General features: G+C 44.6%; 1 protein-coding gene across 7 annotated transcripts in view; it reads right to left on the reverse strand.

Annotated features, from left to right (window-relative positions):
• Positions 1 to 4,375: 4,375 nt before the first annotated feature.
• LOC6593115 overlaps positions 4,376 to 16,990 on the reverse strand; it is a 61,153-nt gene continuing 48,538 nt past the window's right edge. For 4 of the 7 annotated variants that reach the window (XM_026985258.1, XM_026985257.1, XM_026985256.1 and 1 more), the window contains exons 9-20: positions 16,099 to 16,229; positions 15,246 to 15,405; positions 14,599 to 14,813; positions 14,222 to 14,303; positions 13,682 to 13,841; positions 13,237 to 13,373; positions 12,645 to 12,818; positions 11,264 to 11,692; positions 10,845 to 11,158; positions 9,476 to 9,625; positions 7,183 to 7,533; positions 4,376 to 5,537 (exon numbers count right to left, since the gene is read on the reverse strand). In XM_026985258.1, coding sequence (XP_026841059.1) covers positions 5,427 to 5,537; positions 7,183 to 7,533; positions 9,476 to 9,625; positions 10,845 to 11,158; positions 11,264 to 11,692; positions 12,645 to 12,818; positions 13,237 to 13,373; positions 13,682 to 13,841; positions 14,222 to 14,303; positions 14,599 to 14,813; positions 15,246 to 15,405; positions 16,099 to 16,229 — 2,414 coding nt within the window. In that variant the 3' untranslated portion in view covers positions 4,376 to 5,426. Of the gene's footprint in view, positions 5,538 to 7,182; positions 7,534 to 9,319; positions 9,626 to 10,844; positions 11,159 to 11,263; positions 11,693 to 12,644; positions 12,819 to 13,236; positions 13,374 to 13,681; positions 13,842 to 14,221; positions 14,304 to 14,598; positions 14,814 to 15,245; positions 15,406 to 16,098; positions 16,230 to 16,990 lie in introns of all 7 variants that reach the window. The other 3 variants (XM_026985261.1, XM_026985259.1, XM_026985260.1) reach the window with 3 other exon arrangements.

Below are 16,990 nucleotides of genomic sequence, written 5' to 3' on the forward strand. Positions count from 1 at the left end.
AGTCAGCCTGCACTGCGGTTGGGACCCTCCAAAACGAGTAAGTGGCTCAATTTCCGCAGATGTTTCATTCAAAATTATAATTAGTTTGCACAGTACTCAACGTTTAATTTGACAGACCGCAAATAAAACAAAAGAAGCCAGAATAAGTGCAAATAAATGTTAGAACTAAATAGCGCTAATTGGATTTTAATGGGAGAGAAAGAATCTTTTAAGCTGCAAGAAAATTATAGAAAATTGCTAGAAATATTCGAGTATTCAGATTTCTGGAGTACTTAACCACACAATTCCATTGAAATAAGGGAAAATGTATCTGTATTCACATAGTTACAGTTCCTTCCCCATTCATAGCCTTCACACTTCATCGTACAGCTTTTTGCCTAATGAATACTCAGCCATAAACTATCCATAATCGTTAAACACTCACCGGCAAACCCTGCACAAAGCCATAAAGAATGTAAAGCATATGTAAATTAAGTATCTCTCCCGTAAGAGAAGTGGCCACATTAGTTGGTAGTTGTCTTGCCGCAAAGTGAGTTGAGGGTTCCACGCGTTCACGCACCTTTCACTAAATTTACATTTGAGAAAGGAGGAGAAAAGGAGCAGATCAGCAGCAGCAGCAGGAATCCTGTGCTGTGCGCCTAATGCGCATTGAATAAAGTACTAAAAAAATAATTTGCAACCTCTGGGGCATAAAGCAAGGTAGGTGGAAGGCCCTGGTCCCAAAAGGGAAATCACTGGCAGCGACGCTTTTCAAAATTTTTATGTTTATTGCGTATACGCACTGTGCTTCACTGAGTATCTCTCCCTTTCTCTGTGTATGTTTGTGTGTATATTTTTCGGTGTATTTGTGGGAATTTTATATATACTTCCGGTTGGCGGTTGGCAACGCCCCCACGACCTCGCCTCGAGTTTACATAATGTTGTTTTGACGCCGCCATATTAACCAGAGGCGGAAACGGTGCGTGTGGCAGTCGTGGCAGAGTGGCAGGAAATGTGCGCCGCCAGGTACTTTCTATGTAAATGGATACACGCATTTGTTACCCTTTGCGGGAGGACTCCTCTCTCTCCACTTCACCGTTTAACCCTTTTTTTCTCTCTCTCTGTTTGCTTTGGCAACCCAAATATTTATGGCCCGTAGGCATATGTTTGGATCCAGCAATTTATTTAACCTTTTTAAATGTGTCCCCACATTCTGCCCCACCTCCTCTCCAGCCGTGTGTCACCGTGTTGTTTGCCCAGAAATTTGCGTAGATTTGTTACACATTACAGTGCGGAGTGGCCAGAGTTGAATGCAAAATGCGAATGCGTATCAGTGTTTAATTTTGTGGGGAAATTTGAGGAAATTTGTAAAATGAACAATGTACGTATGTCCTTTATGTAATTCCCTTCCATTACTTTAAGAGGAATATAGCTCTAGCACTCTTTCTACGGCTGTCAAAGCTAAAACCTGGATATGAATGGTAGCCCACACCGGTAATACACAAAAAATAATCTTCTCTTATGCGATCAAATGGATTTGACTATCAAGACAGTCTTCACTCACATCATAAGTTATGTTTACTTTTCATATATGTATTTAGTTTTTTATTTACATCTGTCCGCAGGCAACCTCTTCACAGTAAAACTTTTCTTTATTTTCATTGTCACTTTTATTTACGATATAAATTGCAGAATACGCTCCCTTCCAAAAGGGGAGTGTGGGGGTAGGGAACGACTGACCAAACAATAAAAGCGCCGACATTAATCTTCTCTGGACCTCCATCCCCCCGCCCCCTCAGCGAGGGAGCGCGTGAATGGTAAATGGAGGCCTTGCCAGTTCAGTTCAGCCTTCAGTTCCAGGCCCCATCTCGCTCCTTTTTGTTGCCAATTTCCGGTTGCAATGCTGCACGTTTCCGTCTGCGAAAACTTCACAACGATGGCGACGAAATTGCTTAAATGTAAATAAATCAGTGGTAAGAAAATGTTTCAGCGGTTCAGACGGTTCTCGCTGTTGGTTTGGCGGTTACCCTCTTCTCTGTTCCCTGTCTTTACTGCTGTAAGTGTTGGCTTATAAATCAGACAAACTGCAGTGCAGCCGCACGCTTCTGACAGACAGACGAGCGACTGTGCATTAATGGCGGCTTAAGAGAGTAACGACACAAGGAGAAGAATTTCCATTAATTGCACGCAATTTTTGTTGTATTTCCTGGACGGCGGCAGTAAAAGCGTTTTATTAGCTTTCCGCGGGCATAAATCAAGCAAATCGTTGCGGGGAGAAAACTCGTTTGTCATTTCCGACAATCAATTAAAACCAAATGTTGCATGAATACATGAACTTTTCATCATTGATCCATCATTCATCGCTGCCTGGGGTAGAAACCTTTCGTTTTGGAAAATGAAACTACATTCAAAATATGAATACGGTTGCACGATATTGATTGTTCTTCGGTTCGAGGCTTTAAAAATAAAAAATGAAAACTATGGAAAAACAAGCATTGGAGAAGGGAGTAACATTTTCTCTTAAGTGTTTAATTCAATGTTTCATCCTCTCCATTGTTGTGTTGCCTTTAACATTCATTCCGGATTCCCTCTTCCCTCTACTTTTCCATTTGAATCGAATATTGAATATTTACGAGTTTTTACGATTTAGAACTGCAATTGAATGCAATTTTTATGTCATCAGCAAATACAATGGCGCGGCTGCTGGCATTTTCATTTCCATTTCCGGTGTGACTTTTGTGTCGCTTAATTGCTGTACCGTACACCGTACGGCGGTGCGCCGCCTGATTGATGGGGCAACAGAACGCAGAGATGGAGGCTGGAGCAGGAATGTCTCTCCAGGAGCATAAACAGGCTTTTAATTTATAATTTATGTGGTGTATTTTGATTAATCGATTTCAATTTGGTGAGTAAACGCCACTCTGCCACTCTCTGCCGCTCTATCGCTCTGCCTCACGCCCTCCCTTTGGGTGGGGTGTGGTCTTGTTGCCTGACACCAGAAAGCTCCTTCCGGCAGGAGCAAAATCGCGTGGCAAATATTTGTGGTTCACACACACAGGCACACACACAGATAAATGCATAGGTATATACATAGGTATACATGTGGCATATCTGGATGGGAAATCTAAACAGGACCTCGAAGGAGGTAGCAGGACCACCTCCCTTGAAGCTGCTCCAAAATGTACAAGTCGTCGACGAGTCGAGCGGTCAAAATTTGCATAATTTACTTTGGATGGTAGGCGTTTCATAACTGCTGATAGTGGCAGGACTATGATCTGTGACTCCTGCGGCTCCTTGGATCGCCTGTCGCCTCTTTCGAGGGGGTCCCTCACTTGTGTTGCTTCCTGTTTTCATTGCTTAAGCGAAAATGGTGTTAAGTGCTTTCGCATACAAAATTTACATGCCATGCCGCATCTCTCTCTGTGACAGAGGTTTTGAACGAAGTATCGGCCATGCTCGGTGCTTTGGTTAGTGGATATCGCGCGCTATCCTGGATGTCGTCCCTGTCCTCGATGTCCTGGATGTTCTCGATGCGGCTGGTACTGTTATTCCTTTGCGGTCATGTCGCTCAGCTTGACTTCCGTTTCCGTGTGTTTGCTCACGCGGCCTGTCAATATTTACCCGATTGCTGCGCTACAAGGCAACAATCCGCAGTCCCTCCTGCCCCAATTCCTGGCTCCTGTTACAGTTCCTGCCCTTTTTCCTGCTGCCAGACTACAGTCGCCGTGTTCGTGAACATCAGTGTGCAACATTTGATTGTTCGGTGTCCCAGCAAATGTTTGCTCCTCCTCCTCATCATCGTACTGTTGTTGCTGCCAGAAGGCATTCCTCTACCGGCCAAAAAAGGTGAAATCTAGTGGACCCTCGTTCCATTTTGGGGTCACTTTACTTTGAAGTTAAATAAGTGGAGAAAAGGAATGAACTCTAGTTAAATTTTGGATGGTAACAGAACATAGTCACTCACTACCTGACCATTAAGTGTTGGCTGGAGCATGTCGGAACATGAGATCTCGAAGTCCCGCTTTTTGCAGGGTATCGAGCAGGTTCGAGCATACTTAATCCAGTTCTCTGATGTTCGAACTGATAGAATTTGCTGGACCACACTATTCGTTTGTGCAAGAGCCAACCAAAACCTCGCTTCAGATTCGTCTTTTTCTTTGCCTTTGTCGTGTTTAAAACCCTAACGCGTCGATAATGAATGGCATCTTAATGAAAAAACGGATTCCTCGGCAACAAGATGCGTCTTTGGCAGTAAATCTTTCCCGATACGAGGCTTTTCGGTTCATAAAATTATAGAATGTGACCCCAAACCCAGCTCTAAAGTGTCACAATTTTTCTTCGTTTTGTTTCATACATTTTATTAGGTTTAATTGTTATTAACTTTAGCCTAAAACTTATTACATTGTCAGTTAAATATTTTACATGCAGCTGCTTGGCATTTTAGATTTTATTTTTTATCCATTTTATTGTTTAATTTTAAATGTATGTTTTCATATCTCCATTTAGTGTTTAGTACTATTATAAGTAGCTTAAACTAAGTTCGATTTTCGTTTTTCCTTTACGTATAAAATGCAAACTGGAATTTGCTGCTCCTTCGGGAGGCTCCCCTTTTCTTAAGACTAATTTTTCTTTAAATTCTCTTTGACGATTCTTTTAATTACAATTTGACCTAATCTAGAGGGGGAAGGGTCTTAGATCTATTCGGATTTGATTTATCTGTCTGGTAAGTGTATGTTGTCTTATGCCTTAGTTACAAGCATAAGAGTGGATAATGAGGATGTATCTGGGGGTTCTCTGGGAGTACGAACCAAAGGGTAAACAACATTCGTGAATTGATTTACTTTACTAAAAGTTTTTCCGCGTTTTCCTGCCGCTTTAAGCTGCTGTTCTTTTCTTTAAAAATATATTAACAATTCAGTTTTGCGTTCCTGCAGTGCAGTGTCTGCTCTGCTACAAAATGTTTATTAATTTTTAGCCATAATTATAGCTATAAATGTTAATTGTATTCCATAATTTACACGACATCTTACTGGACTAAGTGGGGAATCCCATTCTGGCTTCCGTTTTCTGCTCTCTGTTTCATGCAAAATGTATTTATTGTTATCTTTTTACAGGTTTCAGCTCTCCTTTTTATCCTCACAATCCATCTACTGTGCCCCTTAAAAAGTGCCCTAACTAGGTTCTAGGTTCTTCCTTCCATTAACCATTCATCCAGTACTCGGACTCCTTTAAAATCATCCTTTCAATCCTTCCTCCATCACATACAACTTATAGTCAATTTGTTTACCAATTATTCCCCCGATTACCGACTTTTCTTTTGATTTGCTGACCTTCCGATGATCCTTTGGGGTACGAGTATCCTCCCCCGATGTAGCCTCAGATCTTCACTGGGAACCTCTTCGATCAGCTGCTGCTCCTGCACTCTTTCCACTCCTTAATATTTAGCGTCAGAAGCGTGTCCCGGTGCCATGATTACGATCCTGGGCGATCAGGACATCCTCGCCATTCAGCTGATGGTGCATCTCCTCGGGCACGGTCTTCAGCAGCTGCGGCTTGCCCTGAAAGACATGGATATAGATGCTTAAGCGAATATGGCAAGGCATAGCAAAGCCACAGACAGGACAGATAGAAGATGACAGGCAGGACAGGCATAAACAACACAAATGAGACACTAAAGAGCCCGTCTCCTTCAGAAATTAACGAGGCGCACATCATTCGAACATACACTGAGAGAAACAGCCAGACCCGAAGATAAACCTAAAATATATGCAATATTTGCACTGTTTTTAGAGTGTAATCAAAAGCCAAACGTGAAACGAAGAAACAAATGGCCAAAACACAACCAGTGCCGCGGGCCAACAGCGTCAACAGCGTGTCCTGCCCTTTTGGGTGGCAGGAGAAAAGCTCAAGAAATGGGAGGAAAAAAGTTAAATAAAACATTGTCCTGGTAGATTCGTTTGGTTTTTTGTCTCTGCTGTTCATTTGCGTTTTGCTGGCCCTGCTATTCGGGTCATAATAATTGCAATCATTAGAGTCAAAGTTGCCACACCGCAGTGTTCTTTTGGCATGGAATTGTTGTAAAAATGCGTAAAGTTTTATTGTACCCTATGTATTTCAGGGTATTCTAGGCAGATGAAAAACTTTGCGAGTCCAAATATCGCAGCAATCGGATGAAAACTAGTTCTAAGAGCTTCTATCTTTTTTTGTATGGTGCAGAAAAGAGTCGTTTAAGGTCACTTCCATCCACAATGTACCAGGTATTTCAGTGTCGAGTCTAAAGTTATTTCTTAAAGAGGTAATGCAATGCCAAAGCATTGCCAAAGGACCCCGACCAGGATGAGGACCAGGAGCTGTTGGAATCGCATTGCGCTGGGCCAAGAGTACACATAATGGCATATTTATAAAGCGCGACTGACAGAGACAATGAATGAGAGAGACAAAGCGCGTGAAAGAGAGAAAAACCCAGGGAAAGAGAGAGCCAAAGAATTTTCTGTTATTATTATTATATTTTTTTTATTGTTCTGCGGCTGTCATTTCTGTGGCACATTCCGAGGTCATTTACCGCACTCGGAACCCCGAATGAATGAATTTTCGTCGGTTCTTTTTTCGACAGAGTTTCAAGTTGTCTGTGCAAAAGGGGATCAAGGGTTATGGATTGCCAGAAAATTGCATTGTCAGGGAGTGGATGAGCGGATGAATCCTGGAATTTGAGTCATCTGTTGATCGATGGGCGCCTGCCGATGCTCTGCTCTCGAGGGCCACTGGACTTCCACTGTCCAATCGATTGTAATGGAAGATATACCGGGAGACAAAGTGGAGTTGTATGGGACTTTTGGATTTGAGGGGAAGGAATGAAAATAATCTGATAGGGGAATACGAGTACCCTTTATTTTCCCCTGCCCTTTCTATTAGCCAGGTTTTTATCAGGCGAACCGCAAAAAGCCATTTTCTGCCCCAGCGGCTGCCCCATTTATAAGGCGAAAGAACGAAAACAAAATCGGGCCAAAGATAAATGCTTTCCTGCTTGCTGCTTCCTGCTTCAAAATCCTTGCCACCGAAAATCCACTTTGCATATTGATGCTTTCAACGTTTTGGACATTAAGAGAGAGTGCTGCTATCATCAAGGGGCGGGCAGCCGGGGATGGAGCGGCAAGGAGTCCTGGACAGGTTCCGACAGTACGAGTACATCAAACTGCCACTTACCACATCGCTGCCATAAAGGCTCATGCCCACATTGACGCCGACAATGCTTCCGTTTCCGCCATTTGCCGTTGTCTGGTGCTGGTGCTGGTGCTGTTGCTGGTGCTGTTGCTGGTGCTGTTGTCCCGCTCCCGAAGATGTGGCTGCCACAAGACCCATGCAGGTCACCGGTTGGAGAAGTCCACTTTCGCCAGTGGCGGTCATCACGCTGTGTGTGAAGATGGGCGGCGGCGGCGTCGGCGAGAAGGTGGCCATTTGTGATGGATGTGACATGGTGACTCCGGTGATGGTGCTGTTCGTGGCGAACATCGGGCTGGTGGAGTACATGGGCATGGGATGGTGTGCCAGATCGATCTGTGTGGGCAGGAGAGTGGTGTGGAGAGAGTGGTAATGAGGTTTTAGTCATGTGATGATTCATATACATATGGCCCAAGGGTTAGTCACGGGGTGAAATGAAAAGCAAAGCCCACTCTCGCGGAGTCCACTGCTTCGCTGTTTACTCCTGTGTGTGGCTAGCCACACGCATATACAATATTGTGGCCAGCGTCAACTCTGCGGTGGTGCCCCTCTGACCCTGCCTCCCTGTGTGCGGCAAGGTACTACAATAATAATAATAAAATATTGCCGTACGGCTTGCTTATACACCCCTTACGGAGACAGAATTATGTCCTTCCGTGAACGCTCTCGATGAGATGGCTTTTAATAAAATTAAATGTATTTATAAATAACTCTAACATTGAAGGCCGAACAAGTTGTTGGCCAAACTAGTAAACATTTCAGACAAAATCGACAGGCAATACATTGTAGACACCTTTACGGTTCGATTAAGGTATGTTTTTGGTCTAGATTTGCTCATTCATTGGATTGAACTTGAAAACAGTTGCAGCATCATTAATAACTATAATTTTAGTTTTTTGTACTTGAAGGATATTTCGAAGCTAAACCTTTATAGACCTAGTTATTCTATATAATCTGGCCAATTTTTGTTGTATGTCGAACGAGTTTTCCATTTCTGTACATATCGATGAAATGTTGCGAAATATTTCCCTCTAAATAGATTTTCCTGCCAAACATTAAACTTTAAGTTGATTTTAACTAAATTTCTGGTTACACACACTTTTAATGACAAAGTAATCAGTGCTCAAAACTCTAACACAATAGAACCAACAGACTACTTAATCGAATTTAAAATAATTGCCAATAAAAATAAGGGTCAAAATCAAACGGCCAACAGCAGAAAGGGGGTGGTTGGAAGCTGCTGTTGGCAAAACTTCTGCATGTCATGTAAAACTCTCCAATAAATGACAATAAAGCCAAACAATGTCATTAGGTGGAAATGGTTGGCCCAGAACTGTTGTACCCTCGCAGCTTCTGTAGTGCTCCTGTTGCGGGTCCATGTCTGAAAGTTCCATTTAAGTGCATGTGCTGCCAATTGAACCTTGTGGCCATAAGTTGAGTCATTACGATAATTGCAGGGCTGGGGAGCTGGGGAAGCAGGAATGCAGGAAAACAGGACAAAGAATATTCTGTGAAACCTTGCTGGACAATTGGATCATAACTTGCGGAGAGTTTCAGGCACACAAAAATAAATGTACAGATACCTCAAGCTCTAAACTGTTTAGTTCCTACCCATTCATCATCTGACAGATCTGTCAGAATTACAGCTTCTGCCTTTGCACTCCTAAGCTCCTGAACAGAATCACTCTGCACTTAATAGAATCCTCCTCTGCCTTCTCTTCAATTCCGTATCGAACCCGTGCGTATGCGTAATTTTCAGGAATATTTCTGATGCTGCTGTTGCTGGCATTGCATTCTCTTTTTTCTCTCTTTGGGGTATGTGTCAGCTGTCGTTCTATTGATTTGCCACGAGTGTCTCTGTCTGTGCCACAGTCTCGGGTTGCATCTGATGGATTTCCGAAGGGTCCTTTCTCTTCTTATGACTCTTTTGTGTAAAAAGTAATTAAAAGTCCTCGCACTTGCAGCTGCAGCTTCAGCTTACACTTGCCACAGCAACCGAACTTGAACGGAAACACTCTTGAATCCCAGGGTCTCTTCAAGTTTATTAAACGAAAATACACACAAAAATCAAAACAAAAAAAACATATCATTTAAGAGACAGATCCCCCTCTAACCCTTACACACGCGTGGCATAGCCTTGTAGGTAGAGAGCCGAGGAGCAGGAGGCGCCACCACGGCCGCCCACATTGTCCACCACAGCCCCGGCCACATAGCTGCCACCGGCCGCTGTGGCCGCCTGGAGGTCGGCCAGTATCTCATCATCCATCATGACATTTACCTGCGAGTAGATATTCGGTTCGGCCCGCTTCAGCTCCGTCTGACCCCGGCCTGGCCTGCCCAATGTGGCGCTGCAGTACGGTGCCAAACGCTGGACGCCCACGGCACTGCCCACCATCGGAGCTGTCAAATCGCTGTAGCTTAGTTCAGTCTGGAAAAACGAGAGGATATAGATATAGATTGAGATAAGAGTACGTGTGGAACGTCAATCAGTTGGATAATTGTCAGGTGGTAAGGTCTCGTATCAATACGACTGTCCGCAGCATTGGATTCCCACTTTTCTCGCTTTCCTGCTTTTGGCTTTAAAGGATAATTACTACAGTTTTTGATCGGCTTCACTTGAAGTGATGTCTGCCAGTGTTTTTCCGGGGAAACGCCCCATATGCAGCGCCTGTTTGTAATGTGTCTGCCTTCAACAGCTAACCAACACTGTCCCCACTCCCACTCCTACTCCTGGCTTTCCCTTGCCACATTCGCACATTTTCCCTTTCCAACCTCAACACTTGGCCGCTTATTGCATTTTGGTGCAGAAGCAGCTGAACCAGACCCAGGGCCAGACCGGAGCCAGAGCCACACACAAGGCACATCAGGATGCGCGCATCCTTTGGCTCCTTAGCGTTTTCTCTGGTTTTCCTTGTACCTATTTCTGCTTTGGAGTCCGTTGCTGCTGCTGCCTCTACTGCTTCTGCTGTCCGCCTGCAACTTATTTTTATTAAATTCGCAAATGGAAAATTTATATTGCTGCAGCTGTGGCTCTTGCTCCTGGAGCTGCTGCTGACTTGGAAGCTCCCACTGGGCGTGTAAGTGTGGGCGGGGCCTTACATACAGAGTAGAAATTTCTACTTAAATGATTTTCAAATTATAGTTTTTTCTCTCTCTTTTTCTCTACCTCTCTCTGTTTCTCTGAATATTATTTTGTTGTTGTCTTTTCTCTGGGCGACCTTCAGGGAGCATTTCTTCAAGGTTCGTTGGAAATATTTCTTCTGCGTTCTGCCATTGAAATGACAGCAGCTTCTAAAGAGAAATATATATAGAAAATACATACTGATACATATACATTTTGCTATCCCTAGAAGCCATTAATTTCCAATGAAACCTAGTTCTTTCAGTGTTTTTTGGGGCAACTTCAATCAGCAAAGCATGCCATTGAATTCGGCTGCCCATCAATTGTGGCTTAAACAATAAACTGGCTATAAAAACCACTTAACCCGAGACCCGAAACCAAACCCCAACCCCTCCTTAGGAGAGGGATGGGTTCCAACCTGTGCTGTTCATTGGGTCATAAATTAAGATGAGTCTCTGCCACATGTGGTACGGGTTAAAAGGTTAAATGTTTGTCCGCCGACTAAGAGCGGATTAGGGGCTCGTACCTTCTGTTGCTGCGGCACTCCCTGAAGCTGGTGCTGATGCTGATGCTGGTGCGGATGTGTATGCTGCTGTTGCTGCTGCTGATGTTGATTGGCGTAAGCGCCCATTTTGCTAACGGGTATAAGCGTATTATACTGTATATAGGGGCCATGGCCGGGAGGCGGGCCCCCGGTCTTCTTGTCGACCACCGCATACGTGGGCATCAGGTGATCATAGGTGCTGGAGGTAATGACGGCGTTCTGTTCGGCCAGGGCAGCCGTGGCATAGGCGCGACTGTGACCCTTCGTTGTCCACTCATCGTCCACGTCGTGGCCATCTGTTGCAAGAGAAATGGGATGGGAGAGAGACAAGAGAGAGAGAGAGAGAGAGAAAAGGCTAGAGACCTTTGACGATGGGGGCACAGGGCACCTGTGGAACTCACCCAACCCACCTTGCGGTATGATGTCCGGATTCTTGTCAATGCTATCCAGACTGCTCGTCACGTGGCAGGTGTCCCTGCCGATGCGATGCATATCCTGCACTGATTGTCCGCCATTGTGGGCAAGGGTGCCGCCGATGCCCAGACTTCCATTATTGTTGCTCGCGAGGAGGCCCAGACTGCCATTGCCATTGGCGGTGGTGCCACCAGGACCTCCGATTCCCGCACTGCCAGTAGCGCCACTGCCAGTGCCACCTCCTCCTCCGCTGCCTGGATGCGAGTAATTATTGCGATCGCGTCCCGTTGAGCCGCGCACTCGCACCACAATCACAATGATGAGCGCCACCAGGAACACGCTGCCCACAATGCCCGCTAGGATGCCCAGGAAAGGCCGGATGTCCTCGATGACGGGTGCATAGGCCAGCGACAGGTCTGCGATGCGGGTGTGCAATAAAATGGAAGAGAGAAAAAAAAGAGGGCGAAAGAGAGCCCCAGAGATGGTAGAATGAGCGCGGGATACATATTTCTTTATATTGTTGTGCTCCCTTCCTCGGAACACTCTTTCCTTTTACTCTCCTGCTGGAGTGCTCTTTCAGAAAGGCTGTTACACTATTTTCTAACTGTTTGTGAGGCATGTTACATCTCCAAGGGGTATATCTATTCGTATGGTAATATGCTAATAGAAGTAGAGTATATTCAGCTTCGGGCACTAATGTTGATTTTTCTTGTTTTCCTATGTCTGTAACTGCCTCTCTCTCTGTCTCTGCCCCTTCGTCCTGGCATTGTTTTATGAGCTACTAACTACCTTCCATTCTTGGTTCCTGGCTCTTCCTTTGGCTCTGCCGCATATATGTAGATATCTGTTGTTGCCAGTTCCAGCCGCACGTGCCTCAAATTTAGTGTCGCTTTAATGAGCTGCATGTGTGCCCTACTCTCTTATGAGGGTCCACTGTAAGCCCCACCAGTGTTAAGGTTACTAATTTGTGTCTCGGTGTCCCACAATCCCACAGTGTGAAGCATTTCTAGATGGAAAAACAATGGACGGAACGATACGGAAAGGGGAATGATGCGGTAAAGAAAATAATAAATCCCGCTTCGACACCGGATTTATGTGTGTGTGTTTAAATGAAAATTATACAGATTCCATGCAGAGGAAAAATACTCAAGAAAACAGTATTCAAAAGTAAATAACTAAAAAAAAATTGCATATTATAAAAGTGCAGTAAAATAAAAATATATTGAAATAAATAAATATAATATAAATAATGATAAGAAATAAACATGCAAGAAATTAATAAAACTACTGAATAAAGTCAAAATAATAAAAATAATAACTGAAATTAGATTTAATAAAATATAATTGAGAAATAGGTGCCACCGCTACCTTCTGCCTGCTCCTCATCCTGCTCCTGCACTGCCGTGCCCGCATCGTGGCCCAAGACCTTGCCCTTCCCCACTCCAAGGAACTCCTCCTCATCGCATATGCAGTCGCTGGTGGTGGCCATCGCGGTGGTTGTGGGCCTGCGTCCCTGATAGAACTTTGTAAATGTGATTCTGACTGGAAAGCATGCCACAGAATAAGCCAAAATAGGGAAAAGGAAGAAGAAGACATAAAGAAAAAGAAAAATAAGAAAAAGGACAAAGCGTAAAGCAAAAAAGGGAAAGGAAACAGTGTCAAAGGCGGAAGTGAGGGAATTTAAAGCAAATTAAAAGAGAAATGAAAGAGCAGTAAATGCAAAACCAGCGTCAATTAATTTATAGGCAGAACAGGACCCAGAAAACGAACCAGCAGCCAGCAGCCGGAACTCAGGACATGCAGAAAATTTTCAAACGTACGTAGGGCACTTCGCCGAAACGAAACGGAAGACAGAGAAACCCAGTCCCGCATCACACGAGTTGTGGTTCAATTTTGGTTCCATTTCCCCCTTGGGAAATGACAAATGCGGGGACCCAGGATCCTGCCTAAGGACACTCACCCGTCTGCTTTTCGGGATCCTTCAGTGTGTAGACCTGCAAAATGGTCGCATTGCTCCGTCCCTTGGTGTTGTTGGCGATGAGGAAGACATTGTAGCCCATGCCGGGCACTAGGCCGCTCACCTCGAAGTACGGTCGGCTGCAAAACGTGGAAGGGGAATCGAATCGATAACCACAAAAAAGCCAAGAGCCATGAGGCAAGAGCCAAGAGGCATCACATGGAAATGCACATTCGAAAAGAGGAAATGGGAAATGGTTCATGGGACATGGTCATGTCCAGAGCATCCCACTGCCCAATGCCACGCATCGTTGGGTTTGTTGTAATGCAAAAGTCACACGGCGTGTGATTCTGATTGCTCTGTGTCCATTTCGATGTCTCTATGCACATCTCCATGCCTCCTTCTCTCTCTGCTTTCTTCCTTCTTCCTTCAAATTCGCTCCACTCACTTTAATCTGGAAACTTTTGGATTGCGTGTCGTTCCATTCATATAAACCTCCATTATAAATTCCTGTTGCAGACCACCGTCAAAGCCCTCGATGCACTCGATTTGGAAGCCCGTCGATGTCTGATTGAGTACCGTGCAATTTAGCAACGGATCCGGTTCGCCTATGACGGGGAAAACACACACAGAAAGAAAAAAGATAGCAGAAAATCCAACGATTATTTCGATTATTTCCATTATTCTTGCTGAGACACACAGCATAGCATAGGAGATCAACAACGAGCCAGCAAATTGCATATCCCCCAATATTTCAGCTTTCCAGCTTTGCAGCCTCGAGAATCAATATGCCACAGCTCCCGTCTAATCCCGGACGGAGGACCAGGAGTTCCAAAATGGCCAAAAGTGCCAAAGTCATCGGCAAATAAGCACTGAAGGGAGTCATCCCCCCAGGAATAACAAAAGCATAAGCAAAAACTGAACCAAAATGAAAAGCGGATGGCACTCCCTCACCCCCGTGCCCCAAGAAGAGGGATGCAACACTCACCTGCAGGGACTATTGTGTACACGCAGGGGTCACTTTGATCGCCAATCTCGTTGGTGGCCCAACACAACAGTGTTCCGTAGTCCTGGAAAAGCAAAGAAGGACACGGATGAGCAGGAGCGGGTAGCCGTAGTGCCGGTTGAGTGACAATGCATTTCGTTGGCTTAATTTATGCATGCAAAATGTAACATGCAACACCGTTGGCCGTTGGCCGATGGCCGATGGCGACACTCGTCTCTTCAGTCTTAATTGAAAATTCAAAACCGCAACTCGTTTGGAAAATTATGTGTCCGCCTCCACTCTCTACCCCAGCGATGGGCTGATTTATATGACCCCTAAAAGTACAAGAGGGGTTGGGGAAATGCGGATGTGGAACTTACATTCTCCGTCATGGGCGTGTAGTGGGCGATGCTCCTGCCCCTGTCGACGGCCACCTGGGAGGCGGGTATGTCCACGGTTTCGCCCTGGCTGGCATTAAACTTCCACACGTAGGTGGCCTCCATGGGATTGGCATCGATCTCGCAGGCCACCTTCACCGTCTCGTGGCGCCCGGAGCTGTAAGTTGTCCTCTGGCCGCCACGGCAGACAGGTGCAACTGCAAAATGGTACAGGAATCGAAAGATGAAATTGAATTGGCAAGAAATTTGCATAATTAAAGCAAAACATTCGACGGCTGCAACCAGAGAGATCCAGAAGTTGATTCTGCTTTTGCTGCTGGGATGGCATTAAATATTTAAAGGAATTGTTGCAACAACAACATTCCGGCCAACTGCGGACAACTGGTATGCCGTTTAATTGATTTATTTTATTTATCCGATGCAATTTGTCGTCCCTGACAGGCAAAAAGATATAGGATAAGTCAGACAAGTCTCTCGACTGTGATGTAATGGCATTGTGCAACGTGTTTGCTACAAATTGCAATCACAAAAATGGCAATTCCTTTTTGATTAAGATGTTATGCAAATTAACACTTTGTTCGGGCCTTTAATTAATTCGCTCCAGTCCTTCGGGGACTACGACTACTCACATCGTATGTCCAGCTGGACGGGATTGCTCTCGCCGTCGCCCTCCCGGTTGCTCCCCACACAGGTGTAGATGCCGCTGCGGGCCCGGCTGGCGTTCTGCAGCACCAAACTCTGGTTGGACACGGCGATGCCTTCGGCGGGATTGTTGGCTAGGATGGCACCCTGCGGGAGAAACGAAGGCAAAAAGCGAGTGGAAATTTTAGTCGGGATAATGGAAAGCGCAAATTGAAAATGTGCAAAATGTGAAATCGAAATTCAATTTACGGATAACTGCCGGGAATTGAAATAAATTTAATTTCTCAGGCTAATAACACTTTTATGTGGTATGTGGCACCCCGCATACGTTGAACATTGAACGGTTGAACGATGCATGCCCCTGGCAACGGCAGTGGCAGTGGCCGTGCGGCTGATTGAGGAAGCCGGAATAAATTAGGCATCCGGCTGCATAAATTTCCCAAGTGCGGGGGATAATTCAGTAACAAATTCTATATGTGCCGGTGTGGGTGGCATTCAATTTTCGTTTTAGAATTCAATTTTTGTGGCACACCTGAAATATGCAACAATTACAGATCCAGCCCCCAGCAGAAGGTAATTTATGGGCAAAATATAATGAGAATTACAATAATAATATGGTGTTTAAGGCAGCCAAAAAAAAAGGAAAAGTTTTCCGCAGATGATTATTCAGTGAATGAGCCTCCTCTTTTCATTCGACTTATTCCATAGAAAACGTGTCATTTTTTATTTAAAAATTACTGTTCACAGCATGTTCATGTTGTAGTCCCAACAGCACTTGAGAAATACCATTATTCCATCTACTTATTGGCGAAATCGGATATCTCCCTCATTTCCACTTACATTGTGCCGCCAACTGACTTTGTAGATCCACGGATTCGACTTGATGTTGCACTCGAAGAAGACATCGATGCCCTCGCGCAGCGTAGCATTCAGGGAGTTGGTGCCCAGCTCCAGGCTCACAACGGGGATATCTGTGTGGGGATAAACCAGGAATCATCTCTCGTTAGCAAAAGATAAACTCAAAAGGAGTGAGAGTTAGCGGATGCCATGGCAGCTGATGCTCTCAAAGCCAATTACTTTGAGTCGCCATCGCCCGCGCCCAGACACACGAAAGTGGCCCTCGCTTCCCGAATCCCTCGAATCCCAAGCAAAAGGTGTAATTATTGTGTAAGCCCCACAAATTAGACGGCCATTTAAGTTGTAGAAAATGCCATGCCCCTCACCCTACGCCATCCATCCGTCTGCTACTTTGTTTGTCTGTACTTCAGAGATATCTGCTGTGTTTTCGGGGTATATTGAGCCTGTGGTTGGGGTATGTAACAGCCAAAAGAGACTAGAAAATGGATAATATTCCTGAAAATACTACACTATGACTGCTACGACCACACACGGAGAAAAAACACTAAAAATGTTCATATTTTCATTTCGATTTACAAATTACAAAAATGTGGAAATTGCAAAAACATTGTTTTTTTTTACTTAAATGTTAACATTCATTTCGATTGAATTCGAATAGCTAGTAATTGTATTTAATTGCACTATTTTTGTTTGGGTTTTGCGACCGAATGTCTAAATTGATAAGTTATGGGTACGTCATACATGTATGTACGATTCAAGTTTCTTCTGTGAATGTGAATGTGTTTTTAATGGAACTCTTTAGTGGTACCATCCGTATTATGTATCATTATGTATCGATTATCTTTCATTCTCCCACAATTCTCTTAACTTCCAG

This window comes from Drosophila persimilis, unplaced genomic scaffold, assembly GCF_003286085.1.
Source record: "Drosophila persimilis strain 14011-0111.01,24,50 unplaced genomic scaffold, DperRS2 tig00000002-arrow-pilon, whole genome shotgun sequence".
Taxonomy (NCBI): Eukaryota; Metazoa; Arthropoda; class Insecta; order Diptera; family Drosophilidae; genus Drosophila; species Drosophila persimilis.